The 27,981-nt window shown below is 35.1% G+C and overlaps 3 protein-coding genes across 17 annotated transcripts in view; 2 read left to right on the plus strand and 1 right to left on the minus strand.

Annotated features, from left to right (window-relative positions):
* LOC148844116 (LOW protein: PPR containing protein) overlaps positions 1-2,127 on the minus strand; it is a 40,280-nt gene extending 38,153 nt beyond the window's left edge. For 4 of the 15 annotated variants that reach the window (XR_016103602.1, XR_016103601.1, XR_016103603.1 and 1 more), the window contains exon 1: positions 1,063-1,460. Coding sequence is in view for 6 of the 15 variants with exons in the window: in XM_088959095.1 (XP_088815221.1) it covers positions 1,063-1,398 (336 nt within the window). In the remaining 9 variants the exon portion in view is untranslated. Of the gene's footprint in view, positions 1-1,062 lie in introns of all 15 variants that reach the window. The other 11 variants (XR_016103606.1, XR_016103605.1, XM_088959101.1 and 8 more) reach the window with 7 other exon arrangements.
* Positions 1,559-17,261, plus strand: LOC148844117 (Tetratricopeptide repeat (TPR)-like superfamily protein). The gene is made up of 2 exons (XM_088959503.1): positions 1,559-4,059; positions 17,161-17,261. Exons 1-2 carry the CDS (start codon positions 1,878-1,880, stop codon positions 17,259-17,261), a joined length of 2,283 nt encoding a protein of 760 aa, XP_088815629.1. The 5' UTR covers positions 1,559-1,877.
* Positions 17,262-21,673: 4,412 nt separating this feature from the next.
* LOC148844118 (NAC domain-containing protein 100-like) lies at positions 21,674-25,466 on the plus strand. Its single transcript, XM_088959991.1, has 4 exons — positions 21,674-22,032; positions 22,119-22,586; positions 23,425-23,696; positions 24,753-25,466. Exons 2-4 carry the CDS (start codon positions 22,418-22,420, stop codon positions 25,245-25,247), a joined length of 936 nt encoding a protein of 311 aa, XP_088816117.1. The 5' UTR covers positions 21,674-22,032; positions 22,119-22,417; the 3' UTR covers positions 25,248-25,466.
* The last annotated feature ends 2,515 nt before the right edge of the window (positions 25,467-27,981 follow it).

Here is a 27,981-nt window from a genome sequence, read left to right on the forward strand (position 1 = left end):
ATGATAATGGAATCATACAACAATTGTCTTGTCTTCTGACTCAAGAAACAAGAAACAAATGATATAGGGGAAATGAAACATTATAGCATTTCTTTTTCCTGATAAACATAGCAGAGTTGGGATTGGCCATGCTATTCAACAGCGGTTCACGCTCAACAGTATAATGGAATCATACTTCACCTAAACAGAAGTACTTTCAGTTAATGGATTTCTATCTCCAGTGCTGAAAATGTAAAAGCCACTCAAACTATTAAAGGTAAAGATCCACATTGTTCATCAATGCATATGTTAAGGTGGAGATGCTGCTCTTATGTACAAGATCAGAATTATAATATGTTCTCTCCAAGGTCTTTACCTTGTGTATTCTTGGGTTACACTACTCTCCATCCTCTGTTCAATCTCTCATTGTACAGGGGCTTTATTGTATTTTGGCCTTCTGATTTTAATAAAATACTTTACCTTACAGTTAAAAAACAAAAAGAGTAATAAGTGCTTGTACCAGAAACGAGACATGTCTATACTTCTCAATATGTGGTTTTTTTTTTTTTTTGCTGCAATCAATATATGGTTTTTAACAATAAAACTTTACCCTACTCTTGTACTAATAATGTTTCCACTGCCTATGTTGATGATACACAGGAGGAGGGTTTGATTCTCACAACTTATAGAAACTGGGAACCAAGTCTCAATACTGGTAGTTCACACTTAGATGTTACAGTGGTGAAGACCAACACATGTGTGTTTCAATTCCTCTATCACCATCGGCCACGGATTACACTTCTTTACAGTACGATGTAGGTAATGACTTAATTCTACAAAAGGTACCCGTACTTCACCAAGTGAAGTGTGAAACCACAATAGCGTAGAATTACACCATCACCAGAATATAGTCATGTAAAATACCATGGAAAAACAGCAGGTTGTTCAAATATTTGAGGAAAAAAAGTCAACCCATATCTCACGGATCACAATATTACATAAAATGAACTCCGAAACACCATAAGGAATAAAAGAATCTGCAATTTTGAAAGCGAATGGGTGAAGAGAAAGGACAACACCAACCTTGAGAGCAGATTCCCACTGATTGTTGCGTATTGCATCGTCCAAAGCCTCTAAAACCGCTTTTGGCCACAGGTTCCTCGCCGTCTTCGAATTCGCCTTCTTTTCAATGCCCTTAACAGCAGCCTCGGTCCTCAGTATCCGAGAGAGATCTTTATTTGCTTCCTTCTGAAGTCCTTTCAAAGCATCAGAACTCCTTTTTTCCGAATTTACCAATAAAAATGGAGGTTTTGCTTTCTTTGCTGGTCTACGGGGTGTATCAGAGGAGACAAAGAACGTGAGGAAGGAGCATGACGACGAGAAGCGTAGTTGAGAAACGTCAGGGAACTGGAGCTCCATTGCACAGAAAGCTAGAAACCAAGCGACATAAGCCAAACCGGCTTTATCTCATGTCTGAAGCAAGTGTTTTTTAACTCGTTTTGACTCGTCCGGTCGGACCGTTCAATCCATCGCCCGGCCATGATTGATTACAGGTCCGCCTTACACCAAAACCGAGTACTCTGTTCACAGAGCAGAGCTTGGGAAGCTGGTCAAGAAGCCATGAGAAAGCGAGCCATGTAACAGACATTCTATCAGTTTGAACGGTAGAAGTAAGAAGGTGAATCAGGTAACAACTAACAAACATTCAGAATAAGGAGAGATCGATACTCTGTTCACAGGGCAAGGAAGAGCTTGGGAAAGATTTTAATGGTTATATCAGTTTCAACGATGAGGTAAGAAGGAAACAAAGAGTAACAAGGCAGGGGACACATAGGCTGCAATACCTACAACATGCTAGACTATTCCAAGACGGAGAATTTTTTTCTACACATGCAACAATGATTAAAAGCTTGAAGCCTCAACGGCTTGTTATCAGTAACTGTCGCCGCAATGACCAGCCAGCTTTATGGTCCAACTTCAAGACTGAACAATCGAGCAATGACTATATTAACTCCTTGTGTAAGCAAAACCTATTCAGAGAAGCTCTCCAAGCTTTTGATTTCCTTAGAAGTGAGACCCACTTCAGGGTAAGCCTTAGCACTTATGCCCGTTTGATCTGTGCATGTTCCTCTTTGAAATGCCTGCAGCAGGGTAGGAAGGTCCACGATCATCTTTTGAAATCTAATGTGCAACCAGACATTATTCTTCTGAACCATATTCTTAATATGTATGGCAGATGTGGATCACTAAAAGATGCTCGAAAGGTTTTTGACGATATGCCAGAGCGAAATGAGGTTTCTTGGACTTCAATGATTGCTGGGTATTCTCAAAATTCTTGGGGGGAAGATGCCATAGAACTGTATTTTAAGATGCGGCAATCAGGTCTTATGCCTGATCAGTTTACCTTTGGAAGTATATTAAAGGCATGCTCTCGTTTATCAGATATTAAGTTAGGGCGACAATTGCATAGCCATGTCATAAAGTCTGAATTCGGTTCCCACCTTATTGCCCAGAATGCTCTTGTTGCAATGTACACAAAGTTGGATTATATTGATGATGCATCCACCGTCTTTGATCATATTGCAACCAAGGATTTAATTTCATGGAGTTCAATGATTACTGGGTTTGCTCAGCATGCTTATGAATTAAAAGCTCTGCACCTTTTCAAGGAAATGCTGTCTTTGGGTGTATACCATCCCAATGAATTTATATTTGGGAGTGTTTTCAGTGCATGCCACGGTCTTTTAAATTCTGAGTATGGTAGACAGATACATGGGATGAGTACAAAATTTGGCCTAGGGAAAGATGCTTTTGCTGGTTGTTCTCTTAGTAATATGTATGCAAAATGTGGAAGGATAGATTATGCAAGAACTGCATTCTATCAGATAGAAAGGCCTGACCTAGTTTCATGGAATGCAATCATTGATGGATTTGCTTACATTGAAGATGCCAATGAAGCAATGTCATTCTTTTGTCAGATGAGGCATTCAGGACTAGTCCCAGATAAGACCACAGTTATTTGTTTGCTTTGCTCTTGCAGAAACACTTCTGCTTTGTTTCAAGGCCAACAAGTTCATTCATACATAATGAAAATGGGTTTCAACCTGGATATTTCTGTGTGTAACACCCTCCTTACCATGTATGCAAAATGTTCAGATCTTTCTTATGCATTCACCATATTTGAGGAGATGCAAAGTGGTGTAGATTTAGTATCTTGGAATGCAATGCTTACAGCATGTATGCAGCACAACCAGGTAGATGATGTTTTCCAATTATTAAAACTGATGCATGATTCTCCAAACAGGCCTGACGAAGTCACTTTGACCAATGTTTTGGGTGCCTGTGCAGGCTTAGCTTATCTAGAATTGGGGAAACAAATTCATGTATATGCTGTGAAAACTGGTTTAGTGTTTTATGCTTCATCCATTAATGGATTGATTGACATGTATGCAAAGTGTGGAGCACTTGGCAATGCTCAAAGATTGTTTAATTCGATGAGTAATCCTGATGTTGTCTCATGGAGTAGTTTGATTGTGGGGTATGCTCAATTTGGTTATGGGGAGGAAGCTCTTAATCTCTTTAGAAATATGAGAAGTCTAGGTGTTAAGCCAAACCATGTCACTTTTGTTGGGGTCCTTTCTGCTTGTAGTCGTGTTGGATTGGTAGAGGAAGGGTGCTATTATTACCACACCATGGAAACTGATCATGGCATCTTACCAACAAGGGAGCATTGTTCGTGCATGGTTGACTTGCTTGCCCGTTCTGGACACCTAATGGAAGCAGAGGAATTTATCAAACAAATGTCTTTTGATCCCGATATTGTGGTATGGAAGACTATGCTTGCAGCATGTAGGACCTATGGGAATGTAGAAATTGGAAATTGGGCTGCAGAGAATATCATGAAATTGGATCCCTCAAACTCTGCAGCTCATGTGTTACTATGCAACATTTATGCTTCTGCAGGCATGTGGGATGATGTTGCCAAAGTGAGGAAATCGATGAAAAGAAATGGTGTAAGGAAGGTTCCAGGCCAGAGCTGGATTGAGGTGAGAGATGGAATCCATATCTTTTTATTAAAAGGCAAAAGAGTGATTTTGTTATGTAACATTTTTTCCCTTAAAATCCTATTCATATATTTTTGGACTATTTCTATTGAGACAAAAGATATGTCTAGGTGTGCAACTTGTGTACAAGCTACAACAGAAAAACCAGAACATGAAGGACTCCATGACAACAACACAGGAAACCAAAAATAAAGGGTTGCAACTTGGGTGGGTTGGGCCGGGTTGAGGGTCAACCCTGGTCCAACCCTAAAACTTAGACCTCAGGTTCAGGCTGGGGTCAAACCCAAGTTCAAGCCTTAGTTTACCAACCCAGGCCCAACCTGAGCTTTAACTTAACACAACTTGGACAGGACTTAAGATTAGGTGGGCTTGGTTGGGCCAAGGAGTGATGGTTGGTTATGAGGAGTGATGGTGGGTTTTGGTTACGAGGAATCTAAGTTTTAGATGGAGATTAGGAGGGCTATTGCAGTTAAAAAATTCAGAAGCAAAAGAAAAAAAAAAAAATCAGATGTTTTGGTGTCAAATGTATGTTTTTGCAGGATTATAAGGAAGTCTATTAGAGATTGAACCAAACAAGAAGGTGATGAAGTCACAAAAAAAGTCTTAAAGAAGTAAAGAGGTCCTGTTTTGATTGTGCTTGGGCTGTTGAATTGCTGAATTTTTGGGTCTTTTGTTTTCTTTGCTTCTTAAGAAGGATTAGGTTTATTTTGGGCCTTTTATTTGAGAGGGTTTGATTTTAGTTGTGGCTATTTGTTGGCTTTCTTTATTTGGGTGGAGGGCTTGGTTTCTGGGTTTTTTTTTCTCTTATTGGATTGGTCGATGACTCGAAGGTGTGACTGGGTGAGGGACCTCTCTCTCTCTCTCTCTCTCTCTCTCTCTCTCTCTCTCTCACAGGTGACTTTTGGTCACCTTCCCTGTATATTTCTTTTTTGTTTCCTAATAAATTTTATTTTTATTTGTGAGTGTGGTGACTAACCTTTGAAGTATACAACCTTGCCTTGAGGTGCCAACCCTAAAACTACTTCCTTATGGGCTCCAGTGGTAGAAGCGATAGGGAGGTGATTAATTATTTGGAAGAGAAATTACATTTCCGTTGGGGGTAGGTTACTTGTGATAAGTCCACCTTTGCAAATCTCGTTGTGTATATATGTTTGTGTCTAGGATGCCTCAAGTGATTGTGAGAAGAATTGAGAAGATGATGAGGGATTTTCTTTGGGAACTAGGGGGAATAAAGACCATTTGGTTAAGCGGGAAATAGTAAGTAGAGGGAAGGAGTAGAGAGGCCTAGGAATAGGTAATGCAACTAAGAAAAATATATCTCTTTTTAGTAAGTGGTTGTGGAGGTTCCCATTGATAACAAAATGCTTTGGCATAAGGTCATAACTAGCATTCATGGGCTCTCAAAGAATGGTTGGTATGCTAGTTTGTTGCATAGAACTACTCTTGCATGGTATTGTCTGCTTGTTTCTCAATCATTTCAAGTATGACTTGTCCTTTGGTAATAAGATTAAATTCTGGCAAGACATTCGGATTGAGGAGTCTCCCATGAAAGACTTGTTCTCTTCACTATATGCTTTGTCCAACCTCAAAGAGAAATCTATGTTCAATTTTATTCATCCTTTAGGGTGAATTGGAACTTGGGCTTGAGGAGGAATCTTAGAAATTCTGAAATCTCCCTATGTCTAACCTTTTGAACTTGTTGTATGGAGTGATCCTTGATGATTTTGTAGGGGATGGTTGTTTGTGGTTTCCTAATTTTGATGGTAGGTTCTCTTGTAAATCCTTCTTTAGTTCCATAGTGGCTAATTCCTCTTCTACATCCTTTCCTGTGTAAGAAGTGTGGTGTGTTTCTAATCCCCAAAAAGTTGGTGTTTTTTGTTAGAAAGTTTTTTATGAAAGCATTAAACCCTTGTGACATGCTACAAAGAAAAAGTTGTATTGGTTTTTGTCTTTTAGCTAGTGTAGCATGTGTGTATTGAATGGTGAGACTATGTACCAACCTCTTAATCTCCTGTCCATTTGTTTGTTTCATTTGGAAATTGTTTTTTGCTCTTTTTTTTTTTTTTGACATAGGGGAACCCCCCACCCCCCCATTTAACTTGGGCAATTTGGAATTAAGAAATGCAAGATTTTTTAGGAGAAAGAGAGAAGTAGGGAGGCAATAATTGAAACCAGCACTTTAAGAATGACATTGGGTGAAGACTTTGGAGCTATTCTCAGACTTTAATGAGGATGATGTGTGGAATGTTAAAGAAATGGGAGTGGAGAGGTTACTAATAGAAGGTGATTCAAAGGTGGTAATTGGATAGTTAAAGGAAAAGTATGTGATGTGTAATTTCAAGATGGTTCAAATGATTTTAAAAGACATGTATGAAGATCTACAAATTGTTTGGCTAAACAAGGGGTAAGAGTGTAGTGTCTATGTTCTTTTTATTGCTTTCAACCTCATGTTGTAACTCTTTTAATTTTTAATGAATGAATTCTTTTCTTTTTGTTGATCAATCAATAAAAAAAAAGAAAATACATTTATAGTAGTGTTTTTTTATAGTGGGGATTTACATAACCACCACAATATAACCGTTTTTAGTAGTGGTTGTTGAGAATTGTCACAATATATGATATTTGTCTTGTTGCATTAGTTTTAGTTAATATATTGCCACCATAGGGGCATCATTACATTATGTATTTTATTTAGAAAATATAAAATACATTTACAAAAAACACACTACCACTATTTCTCTCTCTGTGCATGTTCATTCTCTTTCTCTCCCAAACTTCCCTACTGAAACTCTTTCTCTCGGCATTGTTGAATGAAAGATATAGGGACCACTTACTGATCTTAGGTCTCTTTCTCTCTTGTGTTTTTATCTCTTGTTCTTAGTACTCTGGATTTCTCTTCAGTTTTATCTCTTTTGGTTGTTTTGCAGGTATCCCTTTATCTTGTGTTTCCGTAGATGCTCCACTAGTATGCACATTTACCTATTCCTTCACACTACTTTAGAGGTAATGTTTTGGATCTTGGTTGTCTCTTCTATTTTATATTTTTTGATTATTTTTTAAGTACTCTATTTCTTGGTACTTTGGTTAGTAGATAGTGAAGTAATAAGATTAATGTCTTAACCTTGAAATATTTGTCAATGTTTCCAATTTCTCATTACAAGCATCTAGTATCTATTTCTAGCTTATGTTTCTAAATTTTTATTTTTGTGGAAAGACATTTAACCTTAAAATATTATTTTCAAACAAATTTCAGACCTAAATTCGGGTCCAATTTTTTGTTCCCCTAGGATTTGAATTCTAAGGCAAAAAAAAAAAAAAAAAAAGGTGATACAATCACAGACATGTGTATAAATTTGCTTTTTACTTTCTAATAATATTTTCTTATTTTAAGATTCAAAACAGGAGAAAGGGAAAAAGAGAGAAGTGGATACAATTTGTAGGCCTATGTTTAGATTTGAATTGGGATGTTTCAGATATGTAATTTAAGAAAGAATATAGTTTTGAATAGTTCACTTACAATCAAAATAACAAATTAGCTATGATTGGAGAATTTAATAGTTGAAGAAAATCCTATGGTGGTAGTGGGGTGTTTGAAGGATTTGAAGTTGGACATTTGATGCTATAGGGATGAAATCAAGAAATTCAAATGGCTAACAAGAGACACAAACTTGAGGATGCAATGGATGGGGAGATAAGCAAATGTCATGGCTAACTATTTAGCCAAACAAGGGGCAAATAGGGATATGTTGTAATGGGCTCAATTATAATGTGTTTTTTTTTTCTTTATTTGTTTATAATTTCACTACTATTTGAGAGAGGTTGCACCTTGTGCCTCTCTAAGATTGTTTGTACTTATTTGAATCTTTTGATAATAATAATAATAATAATAATAATAATAATAATAATAATAATAATAATAATAATAAATCACTTATAAAAAGAAAGAAACAACTCCATCTAGTTCTAAATTTAGATTTCTTAAGGCATTTTTAGATCTATGTTTTAATATAAGTCATAGACTGGTATTATAGGTCTAAAATTTTTAATATCTTACGATGTTTTCGGTTTTGTGTGTGAAAAAAAAAAGAAGAAAAAGAAGAAAGTTGTTTTCTAATCTTTTTTAGAGTTCAAGGTAATATGATAAGCTACTCTTCTAATTTGTGTTCAGTTTTTTTTTTGCATTATAGACTAAATTCTACCGTCCAAGGTCACTCTTTAGTAATGTGCTTGTGTTGGAGTTAGGTAAAAATTAAAGACAAGTTGCAAGTCATTATCACTCCCCTCTTAGCCTATGTTTTTAAGCCCTTGGATCAAAGGGAATTGTAGGATCTATATAGTTTGGAGTTCCCCAATTGGGCTTCCCATTGTAGACTATGAGTTCTTTATTTCTACGTACAATCACAGGCATGTGTATATGTTTGTCTTTTTAGTTTCTAATAATATTTTCATGTTTTAATATTCAAAAAAGGAGAGAGGGAAAAAGAAAGAAATAGATACAATTTGTAGGCTTATGTTCATGTCTGAATTGGGATGTTTCATATCTGTAATTTAAGAAAGAATATAATTTTGAATAATTCACTGCCTTACAAGTAGACCTGTTCATGGGCCAGGTGGCCCGATGCATCGGCCCGGCTCGGCCCCCGAATGGGCTTGAACATGTTTATAGGCCCACGGGCCTAAACTCGGGCCAAAAAGCCCAACCCACAATAAATTCGAGCCGAGTTTGGGTTTTGTCAAAATAGCTCGGCCCGACCCGACCTAAAATTAGACTTAAAATGAGTTATGTGATTATGTCCATTTGAATAAATTTTTTGATTTAAGAATGTAAAACTGTGTTTTAAAACATAAAAGAAAAGGAAAAAAACCATCTTGTAGTCCCATTGTTCATTTAAATAGGAAAAAAACCATATGAATTTTTAATTCTAATTTGAATAGGGAAAATTGTAATTTTTTTATTAGGTCGGGCTTTTTATTAGGGCCGGGCTCGGGCCCAAGTTATAGGCCCGTTGGTCGGGCTGGGCTAGGGCTCGGGCCTAGTGTATTTCCATTAGTGATGAGTAAAAGCCCAGCCCGGCTCGGCCCATGAACAGGTCTACTTACAAGGAATCAAAATAGCAAATTAGATATGCTTGGAGAATTTAATAATTGAAGAAAATCCTAAGGTGGTAGTGGGGTGTTGGAAGGATTTGGAGTTAGACATTTGATGCTATAGGGATGAAATCGAGAAATTCAAATGGCTAACAAGGAACATAAACTTGAGGATACAATGGATGGGGAGATAAGCAAATGTCATGGCTGACTATTTAGCCAAACAAGGGGCAAATAAGGATATGTTGTAATGAGTTCAGTTGTAAAGTATTTTTTTCTTTAGTTTATAATTTCACTGCTGTTTGAGAGAGATTGCACCTTGCACCTCTCTAAGGGTTGTTTGTATTGATTTGAATCTTTTAATTAAATAATAATAATAATAATAATAATAATAATAATAATAATAATTAATCACTTATATAAAAGAAAGAAACAACTCCATCTAGTTCTAAATTTAGATTTCTCAAGGCATTTTTAGATCTGTGTTTAATATAAGTCGTAGACTGGTAATATAGGTCTAAATTTTTTAATCTCTTAAGATGTTTTCGGTTTTGTATGTGAAAAAAAAAAGAAAGAAGAAGAAAGTTGTTTTCTATTTTTTTTGGAGTTCAAGATAATATGGTAAGTTATTCTTCTAATTTATGTTCAATTTTTTTTTGCATTATAGACTAAATTCTATCATCATAGGTCCCTCTTTAATAATGTGCTTGTGTTGGACTTAGTGTGGTAAAAGTTAAAGACAAGTTGAAAGTCATTATCACTCCCCTCATAGTCTATTTTTTAAGCCCCGGGATCAAAGGGAATTGTAGGATCTATATGATCAACTTGGAGTTCTCCAATTGAGCTTACCATTGTAGACTATGAGTCTTTTATTTCTACTAGTAATTAAGCATGAGCGTTGCATGTATGATTTTTTTTCATATTAATTAATTGAATTTTAGATATATCATAGTTAAGATAGAAATTGAAAATTAACAAAAGTAACAATATGATTAAAAATGAACTTAAATACTTGTACTAAATGTGCACCTACAAAAAAATTAAATTATAATAACAATTATTATTATTATTATTACTACTAAATTTTTATTATTTATTATTATTATTATTATTATTATTATTATTATTATTATTATTACTACTACTACTACTACTACTACTAAATTTTGTATTCCATTTATGTCTTAAATAAAATATTTTTTATTTTAACAATTATTTTTATTTAATACGATGACTATATAACATTAGAAATGTTCTGAAATGTCTTTGACAAAACTCTGTACTTTTTTATTTTTGTGTTCTATATATATTTTTTAAATATTTATTGTTTAATTATGACATCATGAATTTCTTTGAAAAGTTGGATCATTGACCCACTATTTAGATAACAAAATACCTTTGTTTTTAGATCAGTTTTAAATTATATATTTCATCAACATTATATAAATAACTTTTACTTATCACACTTAATTTTTGTTTAACATAATTAATATATAATTTTTATATATTCTTTTGATTACATTATATCTTATGTATAATATTTATTTTTGTGATTCATTATATTTTCTATTTTTAAAAATTTTATTATCATTTCTAGATTGATTTTATCTTTGGCATTCCATTTGCATCATTTATAAAAATACTTCTTACATTTCATACTTATTTTTGTTTAGTATAATGAATATACAATATTAGTGATGTGCCCAATTCTTTTTAATTTTTTGTATTATATATTTTATTTCTTTTAATTTTTTATTATTTAATTATGACATTATTTATTGGCGCATTAGACCCAAATGGTTGAATTGCTTACCCACCACTAAGAGGGAAGAAAATGGTGTTGTTTTCAAATTATTTTTCAAAAAAAAAAATATTTTTGTATTATTAAAATTAATGTTGTGGGTTTAATTAGTAGAATTTCATGATGAGAAAAATATATCTTAAATATAGGATTTAATAAGAGAATATACCTTAGATATGAGAATGAATGAGAGAGATAATAGGAAAATAGTTTTACTTCCAAATTCCAATTGGTCTTAAGTTTTACATTTTATTTACAACATTAATAAAAACATTATTTATTTATCATCAATGTTTTTAACCTAGTGTTGACTTGGCTGATTGAACCGTTCAAATTGTCACTCGGCCTTAATTTTAGGTTTGGTTCTGTTGAAGCTCCATGTTTCAGTTAAAGTCAACTAACCTGGGTGGTTCAACCATTGACCTATTCAACCTAGTAAGTAGGCCATAGGTTGCACACTTAATTATGTGCAAACTTTTTGAAGCCATAACTTTGCACTTCGATGCTCGATTTGGATTATCCTTTTTTTTTTTAATTTTGAGTAACTTTTCAAGATCTATACGTCCCAAGGGCCTTAGGCACCTCACCTTGCTATTTTTGTGAACAAATCCCTTTTTTGGCCCCAAATTGCAATTTTTAATATTTTTTATAAATAAAAAATTAAAAACTGAATTAAAAAACATAAATAAATGTAACATAATATATACTAATTATTGATAAAATATGAGTTCTTACACACACACACATAGTGTTGACATAGAGTGGTTTGACTCATTTGACCTTAATAGCCGAACCAGTGACCTATGACCCAAAAAACAGGTCGGCCTCCGGGGTCGGTTTTTAAAACATTGTATATCATACTTATTATTTTTTAATATGTCAAATATATGATGTTAAAAACATTCCCAAATTTTTTAATTTCTATATTTTTTGCATTTTATATATTTTTGAATTTTCTTATTTAATTGTGACAACATGGTTTGAATCATTTGGCCCAAATGGCTTACGTTCTTACCATCACCTAGATGAAAACACTATTTTTTCTAGGTAGATTTTAAAATTATAAGTTTTTAGGTTATTGAAATTATTAATTTGTTATGTATGGATTTAATTATAGAATTTAATGATGAGAAGAAACAACAAAGCCTTAAATATATGATTCAATGAAGGTGAATGCAAATTAATACCTAATGTTGGATTTAATGCGAGAGAATTGAATGCATTGAATATCTTAGAATTACCTATTTTCAACTCATTTAATATCAATAACCAATTACCCTATATGCCTTCATTTTTTATCAATAAATTTAAATATAGAGGGGTAAATTTTGACATACAAAATTTCAACTATTTGGGCCACAACCCAAACCAACCTAAGTTGCAGTCATATTTGGGCCACAAGTCAGGGTTTCCCAATTTGAAAAATTTCAACTATATTAGGCTTGGATCAGGGTTCAGGTTCATTGAAAATTTATCAAACTCCCAACCCAAGCCAGCCAATGTTGCAGTCATATTTGGATTGGCAATTTTGGGTTTTAACATGGATAGGGTCCATATTTAGGTTTGGTCTTGGTTTGGCCCTTAACTGAACCCAACCTATTGAATGTTAACTCTTACTTTATTAGAGAGAGTAATGATGAATTTTAGTGGAGACAATTAAAATTATGAGTGATTTAATTTTGACTTATTGCATTTTTAATAATTTAATTTAAAAATAAATAACACATGTGTAAGAAATGAGGGGAGGAGGAGGTCCATGTGAGCTTTCTGGTGAGAGGACCCCTCACGTCACCTCCCCTCTTTCCTCTTTCTAATATTGATGATAGAAATAAATAGAAAAAAAAAGGAAATAACAGCAAATTAATTGATAGTAGGGGTGAATCGGTGATCATGGGCCAAGCTAGTTAGCACATGGGCATAGCCTGGGACTGAAATGTAACCTCAGTCTTGACCTTACACGGGCCCAAGCTGGGCTAGCTTTTGGGCCATGACTCTAAAAATAAGATATCAAATATAATATTTAATATAATTAAATATTATATATAATAGTCATTTTAGGTATCATATGGCAGATAATCTTGACCCAAGCCTTGAAGTTTTCTGGATGGACTGGACTGGGCAAGGATTGAAATAACCACCGCTAATTGATGGGTTAAATAAAGACAGACCACCCCAAACTACAAGGGGTAAGTAAATTTATAAGTAAACTTGAGGGAAGGTGTTAGTATTTGACTTATAACCACATCCCCTAGGGGAGATATTAAGTATTTTTATTTTCAAGCCTCTTAGCTGGACCAGAAAGGTTAGGGGCCTAACCCTAGTTTGACTCAATTAGGGCCCAAAATTAACTGAAGCCAACATCCTAAACTATCATACTCTTACTTTTGGAAATCGAAATCTCCCTTAATTCAATTTTAAGGTATATTGAAGGACTTCCTCTGATAAGGCGGGGACAAACTGGGCTTACCTTTTAGCCCATTCAATTTCCATACCTAATTACATGTTTATATTAAAATTTCTTCTGTATGAGAAATCTACTACTTACGCCATGCTTTCTCTTGTTCTTCAGACCAAAAAACAATGTATGACCATTAGTTCTGATCAAGCCTGCCAAACTGGCTAAGCCCATGAGCCTACTAGCCCTAAGTTGGGTTAGAGTTCAGGTTAGTTGGGCTCGGCCTTCTCATCAAGCTGAGGGCCTAGCTCGGACAAGTTGCACTCTAGCTAAATCTGCATTGTACTTTTTAACTTAATGAGAGAGAGTCATAATTGATGACTTGCTTTACCTTGATTAAATTCTACTTAGTGAAATTATATTCAGTCCAGCTTAATGATATTTACATGGTTTCAACTGTTTTTTCCTATTCCTAATTTGACTGATGAAGTTTCAATGCCAATTATTTTAGAAAAGTACGACTGAGTAATTCTGGGTATAGGGTTCTAATTAATGAACTGAGAGAACACAGCCCGTTATTAAATTTGGCTGGTCTTAGTCAAGCTTGAGCTCATTTTTCAGGTTATGATCTTAATCCAATCCCAGTATATATATTCAAGATATCATTTAGCTTGGAACTTTTAGATACTAAGTTACATACTTTATATAACAATTTATTATTATTTTTCTTCTTTTAATTAATGTTACTTGTAGGGTTGAGACTGCATTCAGTATGTGTATATGTGCTTGAATGGGTAATAATAAAATTGAATTGATAAGTTGAGGCCAAGGTTAGCATATGCTAGGCAAGTGGAGCTTAAGCTTACCACCTTAGGCTTGTCATGACCCAGAATGGAGCTTTTCAGAGCTTGAGCATCTAATAATTTTTGAGCCCAATAGACTTTGAAAAGCTCAGCTTATTTAATACCCTAAGCTTTGGACAATTTTGTTCTATTACATACAATATGGCTACATTGTAGTTTTCTTAAAAATGTTTTTGAAACTAAATTATAATTTTGTTAGAGCTGTACAGATCAATAAGAAAGAAAAAGAGAAGCTTTTATAATTTTCATAGCTCAAAGCTTATTATGCAATGTACAAGATCAATTAACTAAGAAGATTAGTAGGGTAAAAATATAACTAAAAATATGGGGATAAGAAGAAGAAGGCCATAAACATGCATTGAGTATATATATATGATCATCACCTTCATCACAATACATACTCCAATCAAAAGATTAAATAATGCCCAAGGAGTGATCAAATAGCAAAGCCTAGCAGTAAATGCAGCAAGTATATACCTATCTAATATTCAAATATAATAAAAAGGCATTCCACTCATCTACATGATATAATTAAACCATGAATTAAGTTTGCAAATTTCTTCTTCTCCAATCACACCAAAATTAAATAAAAATAGTTTCAATGAAAATTTCCCTATATTTTCTTGTGTGGTTGATTGCATAACAAGTTATATAGAAGAGAGTTGTTATATTATGAACTACATAGATTGATAGCTTCCACTAATTGGGGATATAATTAAAGAGGTGAGGATGCTGATGAGGCCCTATTATCCATGATTAGCCAACACATAAGGGGATTTGTAATGTATCTGGAGAACTCATGAAGCATAGACTTAAGGAAATCACATATAAGGAACCTTAGGTTGTGGAAAAAAAACATGTCTCCCCCCTAAACCCTTATGTGACAAAGTTCAACTAGCGTCCAGGACAAATGACATAAGGAAGACCACTCTTCCCTGCACATCGTTGAATTAAAAATTTTGGACTGAAGCAGGATAGCAGCTCATCTTGTTACTTAGGAAAGAGACCAATAGCCAATATACAGTACTGAATATATATGAGCTTCTTCCTTGAATTGGTTACTTAATTAAAATATATAACCTATGAAATCATATTTAGGAGTGACTACTGCGTTCAAGTTTTTCTAACAAGAAATATATGACCAACACACATGAATCTCTTGAAGGCAAACTACCTAGACAATAACCCATAACCAGACTATCATTCATATTAACAAACTTGTTGTGTGCCTATATCTATCTATCTATCTATACACATGCACACACATATCAAATTATAAAATAGTTCCATTAATCTTCAAATTCTGACCTATATGGATCTTCTTTTGATTCTTGTCTTGCATCTCCGATTGGACCACTTGCATTTTATATTGGTGGAATCACAATAGTTATTTTAGGGTAAGCACTCCTCATGCCATAGACAATGTAAGAATGCGATGAACACCGGCATAATTTTATAATTCGAAGTGCTTGACAAGTAACCTAGCTAACAAACTTGGAATGGTTTGTTATTTCAGTCATCCATTGTTTAGAGAGACTTATTTTAGCATGCTTTACAACTGCTTCTCTGTGAATGTTGACAAGATGAAGGTCATCATAAAATAATTATCATCAAAATGACTTGTCATAGAAGACGTTAGTCACGCTCCGTGCTGTAAAATCTTTTACGCAATCTGAAAATGTTAATTATTTGAACAACTTGTCAATTGGCAAACACAAAAGCTTTAATTTATTGCAAACTATGGTGTACAATGGAAAGAACAGATTCTGTTAATTAGTTTTTTATTTTCTCACAATTTTATCAGACAATTTTGTGAAGATCATTTTCTATGTAGTTATAACACAATGAAAGTCACAATGAAGAAGATCTAATATATATTTTCTCTATAACTAAATAAGGGTGTCAAGATTTACAAACTGGCTGGCCATATTGTGTGCCGAGTGGTGGTTTGATCATAGTTTTCGTGATGCACCCATCAACAGTCTCCATCAATCAACCCTAATCAAATACTTATGGACCAATTTTCTGTATTAAAATCCTAATAATTTTAACTAACATAAGTCTAACATCAGATAAAAGATAATGGAGAATTAGTTTTCACAGCATAATGGGGTTAAGAGGTTAGGTAGCTTTGAGTAAACAGGTAGACATGATCAAGACTAATTTAAAATTTCATATTTGAAGTGTTTGATAAGTAATCAACAGATTAGGACGGCTGGCTAGTTTAGTCATTGATACACTTCCCTGGAATCTTGATGCTTACTAGAGGGTGTTCTAATCCATGAAATCTTCCCAAGATCATGACTGATGAGAAACCCATCAAAGGATACCACTAAAAGAAAAGAGTGAGTTATATATAATAATACCATTGCAAATATTTGCAACAACTGACACTTAAAAAAAGGCCTTAGGTCATAGTAATAACACTTGTAAATGAAGCTGACATATATAATATTGCTTTAAGGTAGACACAATATAAGAAGCACAGACTCGTGGATGGCCTACTCACCACATCCTCCACATATCCAGCTCACAATAGTTTAAAGTCATAACTACCAACATCTCATGCTATTATCCAAAAGCTTTTGATTTTCTTGTTGAAGAAAACTATGAAAAAAAGATTTGCACAAGGCGATATTAATTATTCTGGTTAACAAAACTGAAAAAAAAGGGAAAAGATATGCTAGTCTAAATTAATATACCCAGAACAAGAAATGAAAAGCTTTAATTGATTGGAAGGTTGGAACTTGGAATCTTGAACTTATTATAAACGACCCAGTTGTATTGTACATACATGCGTGCATAGGTTGATCCATGTGTATATATATATATATATATATATATATATATATATATATATATATATATATATATATATATATATATATATATATATATATATATATATATATATACGCATTATTGATGTGTATGACATATATTATTAACTTTTACAAATTTCCTTGGTAGGTCCCACACTTGATGAAATGGTCTCTGTAGGCACTCTCAGCAGGCTTGCTGATAAGAGAGCAGAAGGAGTCAGCTATGCCGGCGGGAAGGGATTCACATGAGGTCTGCTAGCAATACCAAGAAACAGTTAACCTACTATTCCTTCTCAGTTTTGAAACCTGGGTCTCCTCTTCCAAGGAGAGAGATGTCAACATGGCTGTTGAAGCACTGGAGCCAAATTGTCAATAGCAACATATCTATCTCCTTTCTCTGTTGTTTAATTTCTAAGCTGAAATTAAAACAAAATTATCAGAAAGTTGAATTAGGAAACCTTTACAATTAAACTTAAATTACCTTTATTTATTTCTAGGGAAGTTCAACTTTTATCTCTCTCTTTTGCATGTAATAATGATAAATTAATGAAATCTTGTATGAAAATGTCTGGCTTCAAGAATTATGTTTTCTGAAACAAAACTATTCTAATACCTTGACCAGAAGACAAGTTAGTAGTGGAAACGGTTGAGTTTCTAGAAGCCACACAAAAACTAATTATAGAAAGAAAAAGATAAAATTAAACAATTTCCCATGCATCTTGACTACGACTCAATGCATTTAAATTCCAAACCAGTGATTTTGCCAAGAAATAATAATGAGAATGTATTAAAAAAATAAACAAAACCAAACCCATCAAAAGACAGTCTGAAATGTGAAATCTATTTAGTTCTGTGCTGGCCACTTTGGAGCAAGCATCTGTAGAAGTGGAAATCTACCATGTATCTTGTAAGGTGTGATGTGGCAAAACCGAGGGTAGTGTTCATTCAGTGAAGGATCCTTTAGATAATTCATGTACTTGGTGTCTTTCTCTATATTGAAACCCTTGCATACTATCTGTTGCACTTCATGAGTTTCTTCTTCCTAATATAATAGCCGTTGTTTTTATTTTGCTTTTGAATTTTAAATATGAATATAAAGGTGTAAAAATCACTTTATCTTCATTTTTGGGTATTTTGGGATTAGGTTTTAAACTAAAACTTGCCACATGGAAATTAACTGATGACTGATGATCAATGAAATGCAAATATAAGCAATTTTCATGTATCCAGAATTGTGTGGAAAGAGGATGACAAACATATATATATATATATATATATATACATATATATGAAACAACAGCATGGAAACCCTAATCTATATGAGTATACTAAAGTTACCAAATCATAGAGAAACACTAGAATTTAATTCCCAAGAACCAAAGAGGAAGTGACACAATAAACCAATAAGATGAAGACATTTATTATTACAATGTGGACTAAACACCTTCGAAACCACTGCCTTAATTAACCAAATAAATAAACACAATTCAAGAAGGAAAAGACATCAAATTGAAATGACATGTTCTTCTCTTCTATATAGATATATATAACCGTACTGCAACTCGTTTGAAAAAACATGCCGTCTCTTTCATACACACGCAGCCATGCATATATATCATTTTCTATCCAGAATTTCTATCTGTTTTATAAAATTAAAAGATGTAATATTTATTTTATATTACTAAAATAAAAATTTAACAAACCATACCTAGCTAGTCATATATCACTGAACGGTCCAACCGCCTGGCTATCACTTGAATAGAAAATTAAAAAATGTAAACTATGCTGATCAAAACATATAAAAAGATAGATAAGCTAAACAGAAATAAATATTATTGGTGTTTTCAAAACCAGATCGGATAAAAAAAATCAGGAATTGATAACCTGACCAGTTCCTAGGAATGGCAACAGGGTGGGTTTGGGGTGGGGTATCCCCTCCCCGTCCCTGCCCCATAGTCAAGATATTTTGCCCCGTCCCCGGTGGTAGGGTGGGGCATCCACTCCCCATCGGGAACAAGGAATCTCTGAATTTTCCCTGCTCTAAGGCAATTACTTAAAATTTATTTATTTTATGGACAATTTACACATAAGATATAGGAATTTGGGGGTATTTTAGGAATTGAGTTATAATACTTTAGGGGTAATTCAAAAATAGAATTATGGGATCTTAAGATTTTAGGAATTTAGGGAAAACTTAGAGATATTTTAAATATCAATATTAAACCTAAAGATATGTTACTAATTTATTTTCAGGTTTAGGGCAGGATCTGGGAATTATATACAAAATCTGTCCCCGGTTTGGGAAAAAAATATTTTCCCCATCCCCGCCCCGTTCTTATTTAGGGCTAGGGAAAACCCACCCCATTCAGGCGGGGCGGGGCCCCATTTTTATAGGAGAAATTGCCATCCTATTGGTTCCGTTTCACTCAAAAACCGCTTTTTGATCAAAATCAATGATTTGGTCAGCAAACCATTGATCTGGGCGATCGAACTATCAAACCATTAACATGGACAAACGGTTTTTTTTTTTTTTATTAGAGTAAGCTGCCCATTCGGACTGTTTGACCTGAGAATCTGTCCTCAGAACGGTTCCCTATCCGATCCGGTCCAGACTGGGTATCACAAGACTTGCCCAACCCCCATCCCACCAAATTAGATCTGAAAAGAAGTAGCTTCAATTTCATCCACGTGCATGACACGTGCTAATAGATGGTGGCATCTAGAAAAGAAAAACCATGCACGTGATATATAAATCCATTCGCACCTGAATATTTAAATATATATTGCAATTTGACTTATTCATGTCCTTTTTACTTTTACCTCTCCCACACACAAATCACAACGGCTGAATGACACGATATTGAAAGCATGAAACCCTAATTTTTACCAGGTTTTCTCTATTCTAAAAAGTAAAATCCAACCCGCCAAACGGCCAAAGCAAGCAACAAATAGGAAAGCAAAACCTGCTAACGGTTAGGTGGCGGGAAGCTATTCACCTTAAAACAATGTCTATTTTATTAGTTGGTTTGTACATCGGGGAACCCCGTTCCTCCTTCTGTGACCGTCTTGCCTCCGGGAGGGTCAAAGTAGGGCCTACGTCAGCCGGGCCCCACTTGATTCTTGAGGTCGGATGACGTGGACCCTGCCCATTGGCCGTCCACCTGCTTCCCTTGTAGCGTGGGATATGGGTCCCACCATCACGTGTCGTGTTTGCTGGCCCCGCGGTGTTTGGTCTGAATCTAAGCGAGAGAGGCTCCTGCGATGGGATTACGTGAAGTCGTGAACCAGTCAGACATGGCGTTCCTGCGCGATTTTGTCTTATTTACGTGCTTGGACTACCGTAAATGGACATGGCATCTTTGTATAATTACGGAAATGTGCAGCCCTTTCAATTCAAATTATGCTATGCTTCATCAATCATTCTCCCATAATGACTGATTCACCCTTCAATTTCATTACTGAACAGTCAGGGTATTATTCATAGACGTTTTGTATGATATAATCCTTATCATTGGCCAAAGATTCACCCTTAATTAACTTGCCACCTGTCCAATAACAGCAGAAGACCCGCAGCCCACTGGATCCCACCATGCATGGAGATTAAATGGGCCAAGAAAGACTGAAATTATTGTGATCAATTACATCATCAGCTTTTGCTGGATGCATGCAGACAGGGAATTAATGCATTAGAACTCTTTAAGTATACATGCATGATACATCATCAGATGGCCAGAAGTCAGGTAGAAGGATTAAAGGGTTGTCTCAATTAATCCTACGCATCAGGATATACACGTGGCAAGTTAAAAACAGCCCAAACAACAACAACAGTTCTCGTGGGTCATACATACCCTTCTTTCACATATATTACACATTATAGGGTGGTGGGGAAGAGAGTAGGGTGCAACTAAGGTCTGTTAACCTTAAAATGGAGAGCTTGCAATAATTATATTATCCTTTAAATTTGGAGCCAAGTGACCCTCTCATCTAGCTACTGGATCCTTGTCTTGTGGGTCATACCCTACACACAGCTTAATTAATTTGGATGATCTTGGTCCAGGGCCAACCAGAGAGCGTGGTTCTTTAATTTCTTCCATTTTGAGCTTCCTACATAAATTAACCATGCATGAAATTTCCTGTTTTATTCTTAAAGTAAAAGAAAAAACCAAATACTCTTTAGTTTTTGTCAAGTGACCCAAAATCTATATGTACTGTTGTTGCAAGCTTATTGCAGGACCCATATGAACGAAGTTACATTATATATTCAATGAAGACTGATATAGAATTTCCTTAGATTTTTTTCTTTTTTTGGGTATTATAAGACTGCACAATTGAAATTAAAAAAGGCATTTAAAATTAAAATACTGACTAATTATTAAAATAAGAAATTAATACGTACCAAGTGTTCCTGAGCTGGGGACAAAGTGGTATTGGGTTTCCATCAGACATCTATATAGATGTTTTCTAAGAGGAGTCGTTTTGGTCATTTGACAACACTAATCTGAGGATAGCTGTTGCCACCATAAGGGGTAGAATTGTAAATTCAAGACATGGAAGAGTTCTTTAATAGATTTCCTATTCATTGCCAGACGTGGCCAAAGTACCTTGTATGTCACGACCATTATAGTTGGTAAAAGCTTCACAAACACACTCTCCCCACACAGAAAAGCTTAAATATCAAACCTCCTTGCCTACCAATGAAGGGAAGCTTCATACTGTCATTCACTCATTCTCATCCCATCAATCTTGTTGTCGGATATTCGCCGGTAAAGTAGACGGGGACATCGGATTCTGACATGTACGTACTCATTGATGACTTCTGATCAGACCTCCACAGCAGGCCAAGGAGGTATCAGCTCTCTGGTGTCCCCGCAGTTCTCGAATTTGGTGATCGTTTTAATCGTGTGGAGATGTTTCTCGTTCATTGAATTTACAGAAACGATCGAGATGGTCTCTGCGGATCAGAGAGGCTGCTCCTGAGATTATCTGAGCAATTCAAGGGACGTTTGAAGCTGATTTTCATGTTTGTTTCCTCTGATATATGATTGTTTGTAGATTTCTAGCTTTTGTTTAGAGGTTGTATTTGAATTTTTGAAGGATTTTTCTCAGTCTGCAGAAGATATTAGTACGACAAGATCGGAGAATAGAAGGGTTTCGACAGAAATTGAAGATCTTATTGCTAGCTAGCAGAGTGAATTAGACGGTTGGATATCGTAGATGTAACATGCATATATATGCTCGATATATCTCTATGCAGTAGTAGCCAGCTGGCTTGAGTAAGCTCAGTTCGACGTGTGCTGAAGTGGGCTAGAATCTGAACATTACAAATAGTGTTGGAAATTTCTGAATACCAAAAGTCAGTAATATAGAGAAGCTGAAGCCTTTGTAAACAGAAAGCAAAAGAAGAGATGGATGGTGTAGCCAAGGAGGAGTCACTGCCTCCAGGGTTTAGGTTTCATCCTACCGACGAAGAACTCATCACTTACTATCTCACCCACAAGATATCTGATGCGAATTTCACTGGAAGAGCAATAACAGATGTTGATCTCAACAAGTGTGAACCATGGGAGCTCCCAGGTAGTAATCTCAAGCCTTTGATCCATTAATTGATGTTCTTATAATTATCTATTAGGCACCATGATCAAGTTTCTAATTTACGTGTTTCCGTATCTCGAATCATCATTTTATTAGCTAGCCAATATCTTTGAATTATCGTATTAAGTGTTTAATTAATCTCTTAAGTTTGCAATTAGATCGTAATTTTCAGTTAACTACTAATTTAACAATAAGCCCAGTTGGAGGAAGAATCAATAGTTTCTTCAAGTCAGAAGATATTAACATTTATCAAACCTAACTTTGTTTTTCCATGAAAATTATCTCAAGCACGAGAGCTTTTTTCCCCCCTCCTAGCTAGTGCTAGATTGGTGAACATTGTGTACATATTTTCATTAAATAGAGAATATATATACCAACATAATTGCTAATTTCCAGAGTGGGTGAACAGTGACTTGTATGTTGTTACACTCTTGGTGCAACTTTGGTTGGTGAACATACAATTTTGCTATATTATTCTACAGAGATCAATATATAGAGGGGATTCTTTACTTGCACCCAACTTCATTGAATTCTAACAGGAATAATTGCTGTGAATCCTAGCTAATTTTTCCCGTTTTTCAATAAAATGTCCCTCAAATTTCTTATTACCAACCCTCAAAATTTCCTCAACAACCTTGTTGAAAGTGTAGTTTTGCAATAATCTGATTAATTACTTGGTCAAGTGCTGTTTCTTTCTTTGGGCGAAGGAAAGCTTGACTTAGGCCTTAATTGAGGGGCAGCACGCCAACCAATTGAGCTGTAACATAATTTCTTCTGACGCAACAATATCAGAAACACACTCTATCTATCTCTCTTGTAGGGAAGGCGAAGATGGGAGAAAAAGAGTGGTACTTCTTCAGTCTTCGAGATCGAAAATACCCAACTGGAGTACGGACCAATCGTGCCACAAATGCTGGTTACTGGAAGACAACTGGAAAAGACAAGGAGATCTTCAACAGTGCTAGTTCAGAGTTAGTCGGGATGAAGAAGACATTAGTTTTCTACAGAGGGAGAGCTCCTAGAGGAGAGAAAACCAACTGGGTCATGCACGAATACCGTCTCCATTCAAAAACAATCTTCAGAACTGCCAAGGTAATCTACTTAAGTTACTACTAGTCCATTCACCCTATTTACAGAAAATTGCCTGTAAATGAATAGTTAAGTTGCATTATGGTGATAGTGCTTTTAGTGGCAATTTGGATAAGACCAGACCTGAGGCCTGGTATTAAAGTATTTAAACCCAACTGGTCTTTTGCTGTTCTTTTCTCCTTGTAATAACCCTAGCTAGCTATTAGTAGTGTCCTGTATTAACTAGGGTTGTTACATTTGAGTGAAGGGAAGATAGTTTTACTGCTCACTCAATTTTACGTCTATATATAAACTTCTGTTGCATGGATAAACTTGAGGATCAGCCACTGAGCTAGAATTATCTAATTCTTAGTTACTGTGTCAATCCTTCACCTAACAGACAACAAGCTGTAAGGTTCTCCCACGTACATTTGGGGGGTTGATGTAACTGAGCCTGTACAATGGTAGGGTCGGGTCTAATATCATTCTATGTTCCAACCCAACAGAAACATTTCTGGTCGATGTATGTGGAGAACCTGATTATCTGGGTTCTCTAAACCTGAACCTGTAAAGCAATTTAGATTGCAGGGTTTCTGGTTGAGAAATTTGTACCTGATCGATCGACGCGACTCACTGTAATGCCCACACATGGGATCCACATCTATTCTCAAGCACTACCATGTTTGCAATCAGACAGACAAAAGTATTTGGACCACCCTGGCAATATTGTTGACTTTGCCTATAGGTTGCCTTCAGCTTTATATGTACCCTAGCAGCCTGAGAAGAATACCGGTTCTGAGTAAGATTAATGCAGATTTTTGTGGCATAAAGACTCAAAGGTCAGTTAATTAATCGACTGAATTGTCTAGATTGGTGTTTCTCCCTTGTTTCAACCCTAGCTAGACCTAGATGCTTACAGTTTGGATTTTGGACTGTTGTTCCACATTATGGGTGTAGGCACATGGACCCAATATATGCAATAGGAAAATTAATTGGTCTCGTTCTATGTGAATACAGCTGAAGCAGATAGACAGATGTTGACAGGATTAAACCTAAGAATGTTGTTCTTGTGTGTGGCAGGATGAATGGGTGGTTTGCCGAGTTTTTCAAAAGAGTGCCGGAGGGAAGAAGTACCCCTCCAACCAACCAAGAGCCAACCCATACAACCTCGAAATTGGGCAAGGTGGCATGGCGCCGGTAGTGTCGGCAGACACTTATCACTTTCCGGTGGGAAGAAACTATGTGGGCAATGCTGATATAGAAGAGATCTCAAGGGTCCTACGAGGGGCACCAAACGGCAACATACAGGTCCAATCTCAGCTAAACTACCCAGGAGCCTTCACAATCTCGGGATTAAATTTGAACCTTGGAGGTTCAACCCAGCCAGTGTGGCGGGCCATGCCGCCGGTCTTGAACCAGCAGTCTGTAGCCATGGATGCATCTTCATCCATGTTGACTAACTGCATGCTTCCATCTGACGCTGGATATAACATAGACATGAATGCAGCTGCTAATAATAGGTTCCAACATATGGACCCATGCGTGGAACTTGAGAACTGCTGGCCTCCCTACTAAGGACAAGGGCCTTAGACTAGATAAATGAGACAACTCCCAAGCTATAGTACAGCTTGATGATGCAAACAAAGAAGCTTTTATCTCTCTCTCTCTCTCTCTCACTTTTTTCCCTCTCCTCTAAGTATAGTTTGATGAGAAAGCTTTTGTATGTTGTTTTCATTTCCCCATTTTAAGAGGGTAACGAAATGCATGCTTCTAGTAATATTTTTGGTATTTCAATTATATGGGTTATACATACATACATGCATACAGTATATATATGATGGGTTCAACTATGATATGAAAAAGATATGATATCTAAACAAATTTTGTCCAATCAACTGATATCATAAGTGTGATAGCCAATCAGGTGTTATTTATCAAAATTCATGGGTGGGTTTTGATTGATCAAAACTCTTTTGATACCATATCTTTCCCCAGCATCATAGATTTTTCCATATATGATAGTTAAGTAATTATAAACACCTTAAAAACAATATTACTTTAGCAAATCCAAGCACACACAGTATACATTATAGTTAAGTAATTATACAATTTAGTTCAGAAAATTTTCAGTTTTGGGTAATTGACAACTCAAAAAGTCTAATTTTGCAAAACCTCAATGAAGGGAACAAATTATCTTATTAATGGGGTAACAAGTAATTAGAATTTTAGAAAGACCATCTTGGATTGGTCTGTCAGTAACGTAGAAAAACTATCTTATCGGTTGAGACTTTAGAGGCTCTAGCCTGAAGTATTTGAGCTTGAAAGTTTTTCTTTGGAGTGCTACAAAGGATTAGGGTTGGACGACATGGTGCAACTTCTAGCTAGGTTGAAGTTTTTGGTGTTCCAAAGAGTTTTGTCTTAAATTTTTATTATACCGACAACGCTCATATACACATAATTAATTAATTAATTATTGTTTTATTACTGCTACGGCTAGTTTATGCGACTCTTGGAAATTTCTCTAGACTTCGTAGAAACCGTGAAATAAAATGATTTACTAGCTACAAGACAAAGCTGGACATCCCTTTTCATGGGTTCCACCTTGTCTCTATTTGACAGAAAAAATCCAAGAATTGCACAACTCCTTGTTTTGTATACATGTTCCTCTTTTGTATTTCCATTTTTTTTTTCCTTTTGGTCTTCGAAGGTGGGATTAATCACAAGCGTAGACACGCAAAAGGAGGGAACATGGTTTACAATTGAAGTACGTGCTATGTCCAAATGGAAATTTTTTCTAATTAAAGAGGTTATTCTATCCATCTTTTGTTTCATTGTGGCTCGATCTGTCTCTGATGCGGCATCAAGCTAAGTAGTCTGATTTGTTTGATGTTCAATTGAAGGATCTTTAGCAAGCTAAAATTTCTCCTAGTTTGTTCCTTCAATTGGACATTAGGGTGCCGTTATTTTTCTGTATTTCTATTCTTTTCTTTATCTCAATTGCTCCATGTCATTAGAGTAGAAAGATGGATCTCTTTTAATTTTAGCCCTTTTTCGCCATTACTAATGAGTTCAAACTTCCACGTAGTTGTTGGATGTGGTCTCGATCCGTGCAATTCCAAGTTCCCACTGTATCAAGGATTGGGCTCAACACCATTATTCCAAGTTCCTACATTGCCCCTAAGGCATTCTATAATTACAAACAACGAAAGAAGGAAAAGAAATAAAATGCATCCAATAATATATCAAATTTCTACACTCCCTCTCAAATTGATATGGTGACAGCATCAGTTGGTTCACAAGAAAAGTTGTGTTGATAATGAGTAGAGATGGTCTCAGCAAGAAAATCATCACAAATGAAGTGACAATCCATTTCAATGTGCTTTGTGTTTTCTATTTATATATAATAGATCATTAATATATAGTATTTTCTATTTATATAGTATTTTCTATTTATATATAATTTCTATTTAGTATTTTCTATTTATATATAATAGAACATCACAACTGAGCTGGTATATATATAATATTTTCTATTTATATATAATAATACAACATCATTAATATATAGTAATTATAACTTATAATATAAAAATGATTTAATTTACCTACTCCTTTGCAACTACACATCTACCAAGAAAAGCTAGCAATTAGGCAACTAGTAACCAGCTACCCTATTCTTTTTTATTTGACTTTTTAGGTGTAAAGCCAAGGATGTGAGGTGATCTATACTCTGAGGTCTAAGGAATTGGTTGAATCAAAAAGGTAGAAAAAGGGAGATAAAACAAGTGGTTGGACCCCAAAGAAGGGGTTGTCTGCATACCCTTTGGTGAAGGATCAATCAAGTCGTTGTAGTTCACACTGGGACTAGAATTCCGATGAGATAGAAGGGTGAAAATGATGGCTGAAATGGAGAAAAGGCTAAATGAGAGAAAAGGAAAGGGATGACATCAAAGTGATGGGCAATCTTTTAAAATATGACCCAAAGGCTGAACCGTTTTTACCTCCCCACTTATATATATATATATATATATATATATATATATATATATATATATATATATATATTACCAATAAATAATGCAGAAATCTTTTTTAGATGTGTTATATGTACTTTTGTATTTAATTTAGTTTTTAATTTTTTTTATTTATAAAAATATACAATACTACAATTTGAGGCCAAAAAACTTTTTTTTTCATGAAAATAATAGGGCAGGGCGCCTATGGTTCATTGGGATGCATAGATCTCGAAAAGTTACCCAAAATAAAAAAAACCACCCCAAGCGGACATTGGTGTGCAAAGTTACGGCAT

This window comes from Nelumbo lutea, chromosome 8, assembly GCF_056320005.1.
Source record: "Nelumbo lutea isolate HS-2025 chromosome 8, American lotus-T2T, whole genome shotgun sequence".
In the NCBI taxonomy this organism is placed as follows: domain Eukaryota; kingdom Viridiplantae; phylum Streptophyta; class Magnoliopsida; order Proteales; family Nelumbonaceae; genus Nelumbo; species Nelumbo lutea.

What these genes read in the sequence shown, in the direction of transcription:
- LOC148844118 (XM_088959991.1), top strand. Translation starts at nt 22,418, where the DNA reads ATGGATGGTGTAGCCAAGGAGGAGTCACTGCCTCCAGGGTTTAGGTTT. An exon ending in TGAACCATGGGAGCTCCCAG is followed by an intron (nt 22,587 to 23,424) that starts GTAGTAATCTCA and finishes TCTCTCTTGTAG; the next exon opens with GGAAGGCGAAGATGGGAGAA. An exon ending in CAATCTTCAGAACTGCCAAG is followed by an intron (nt 23,697 to 24,752) that starts GTAATCTACTTA and finishes TGTGTGTGGCAG; the next exon opens with GATGAATGGGTGGTTTGCCG.
- LOC148844117 (XM_088959503.1), top strand. Translation starts at nt 1,878, where the DNA reads ATGATTAAAAGCTTGAAGCCTCAACGGCTTGTTATCAGTAACTGTCGC. An exon ending in CCATATCTTTTTATTAAAAG is followed by an intron (nt 4,060 to 17,160) that starts GCAAAAGAGTGA and finishes TTTCCTTGGTAG; the next exon opens with GTCCCACACTTGATGAAATG.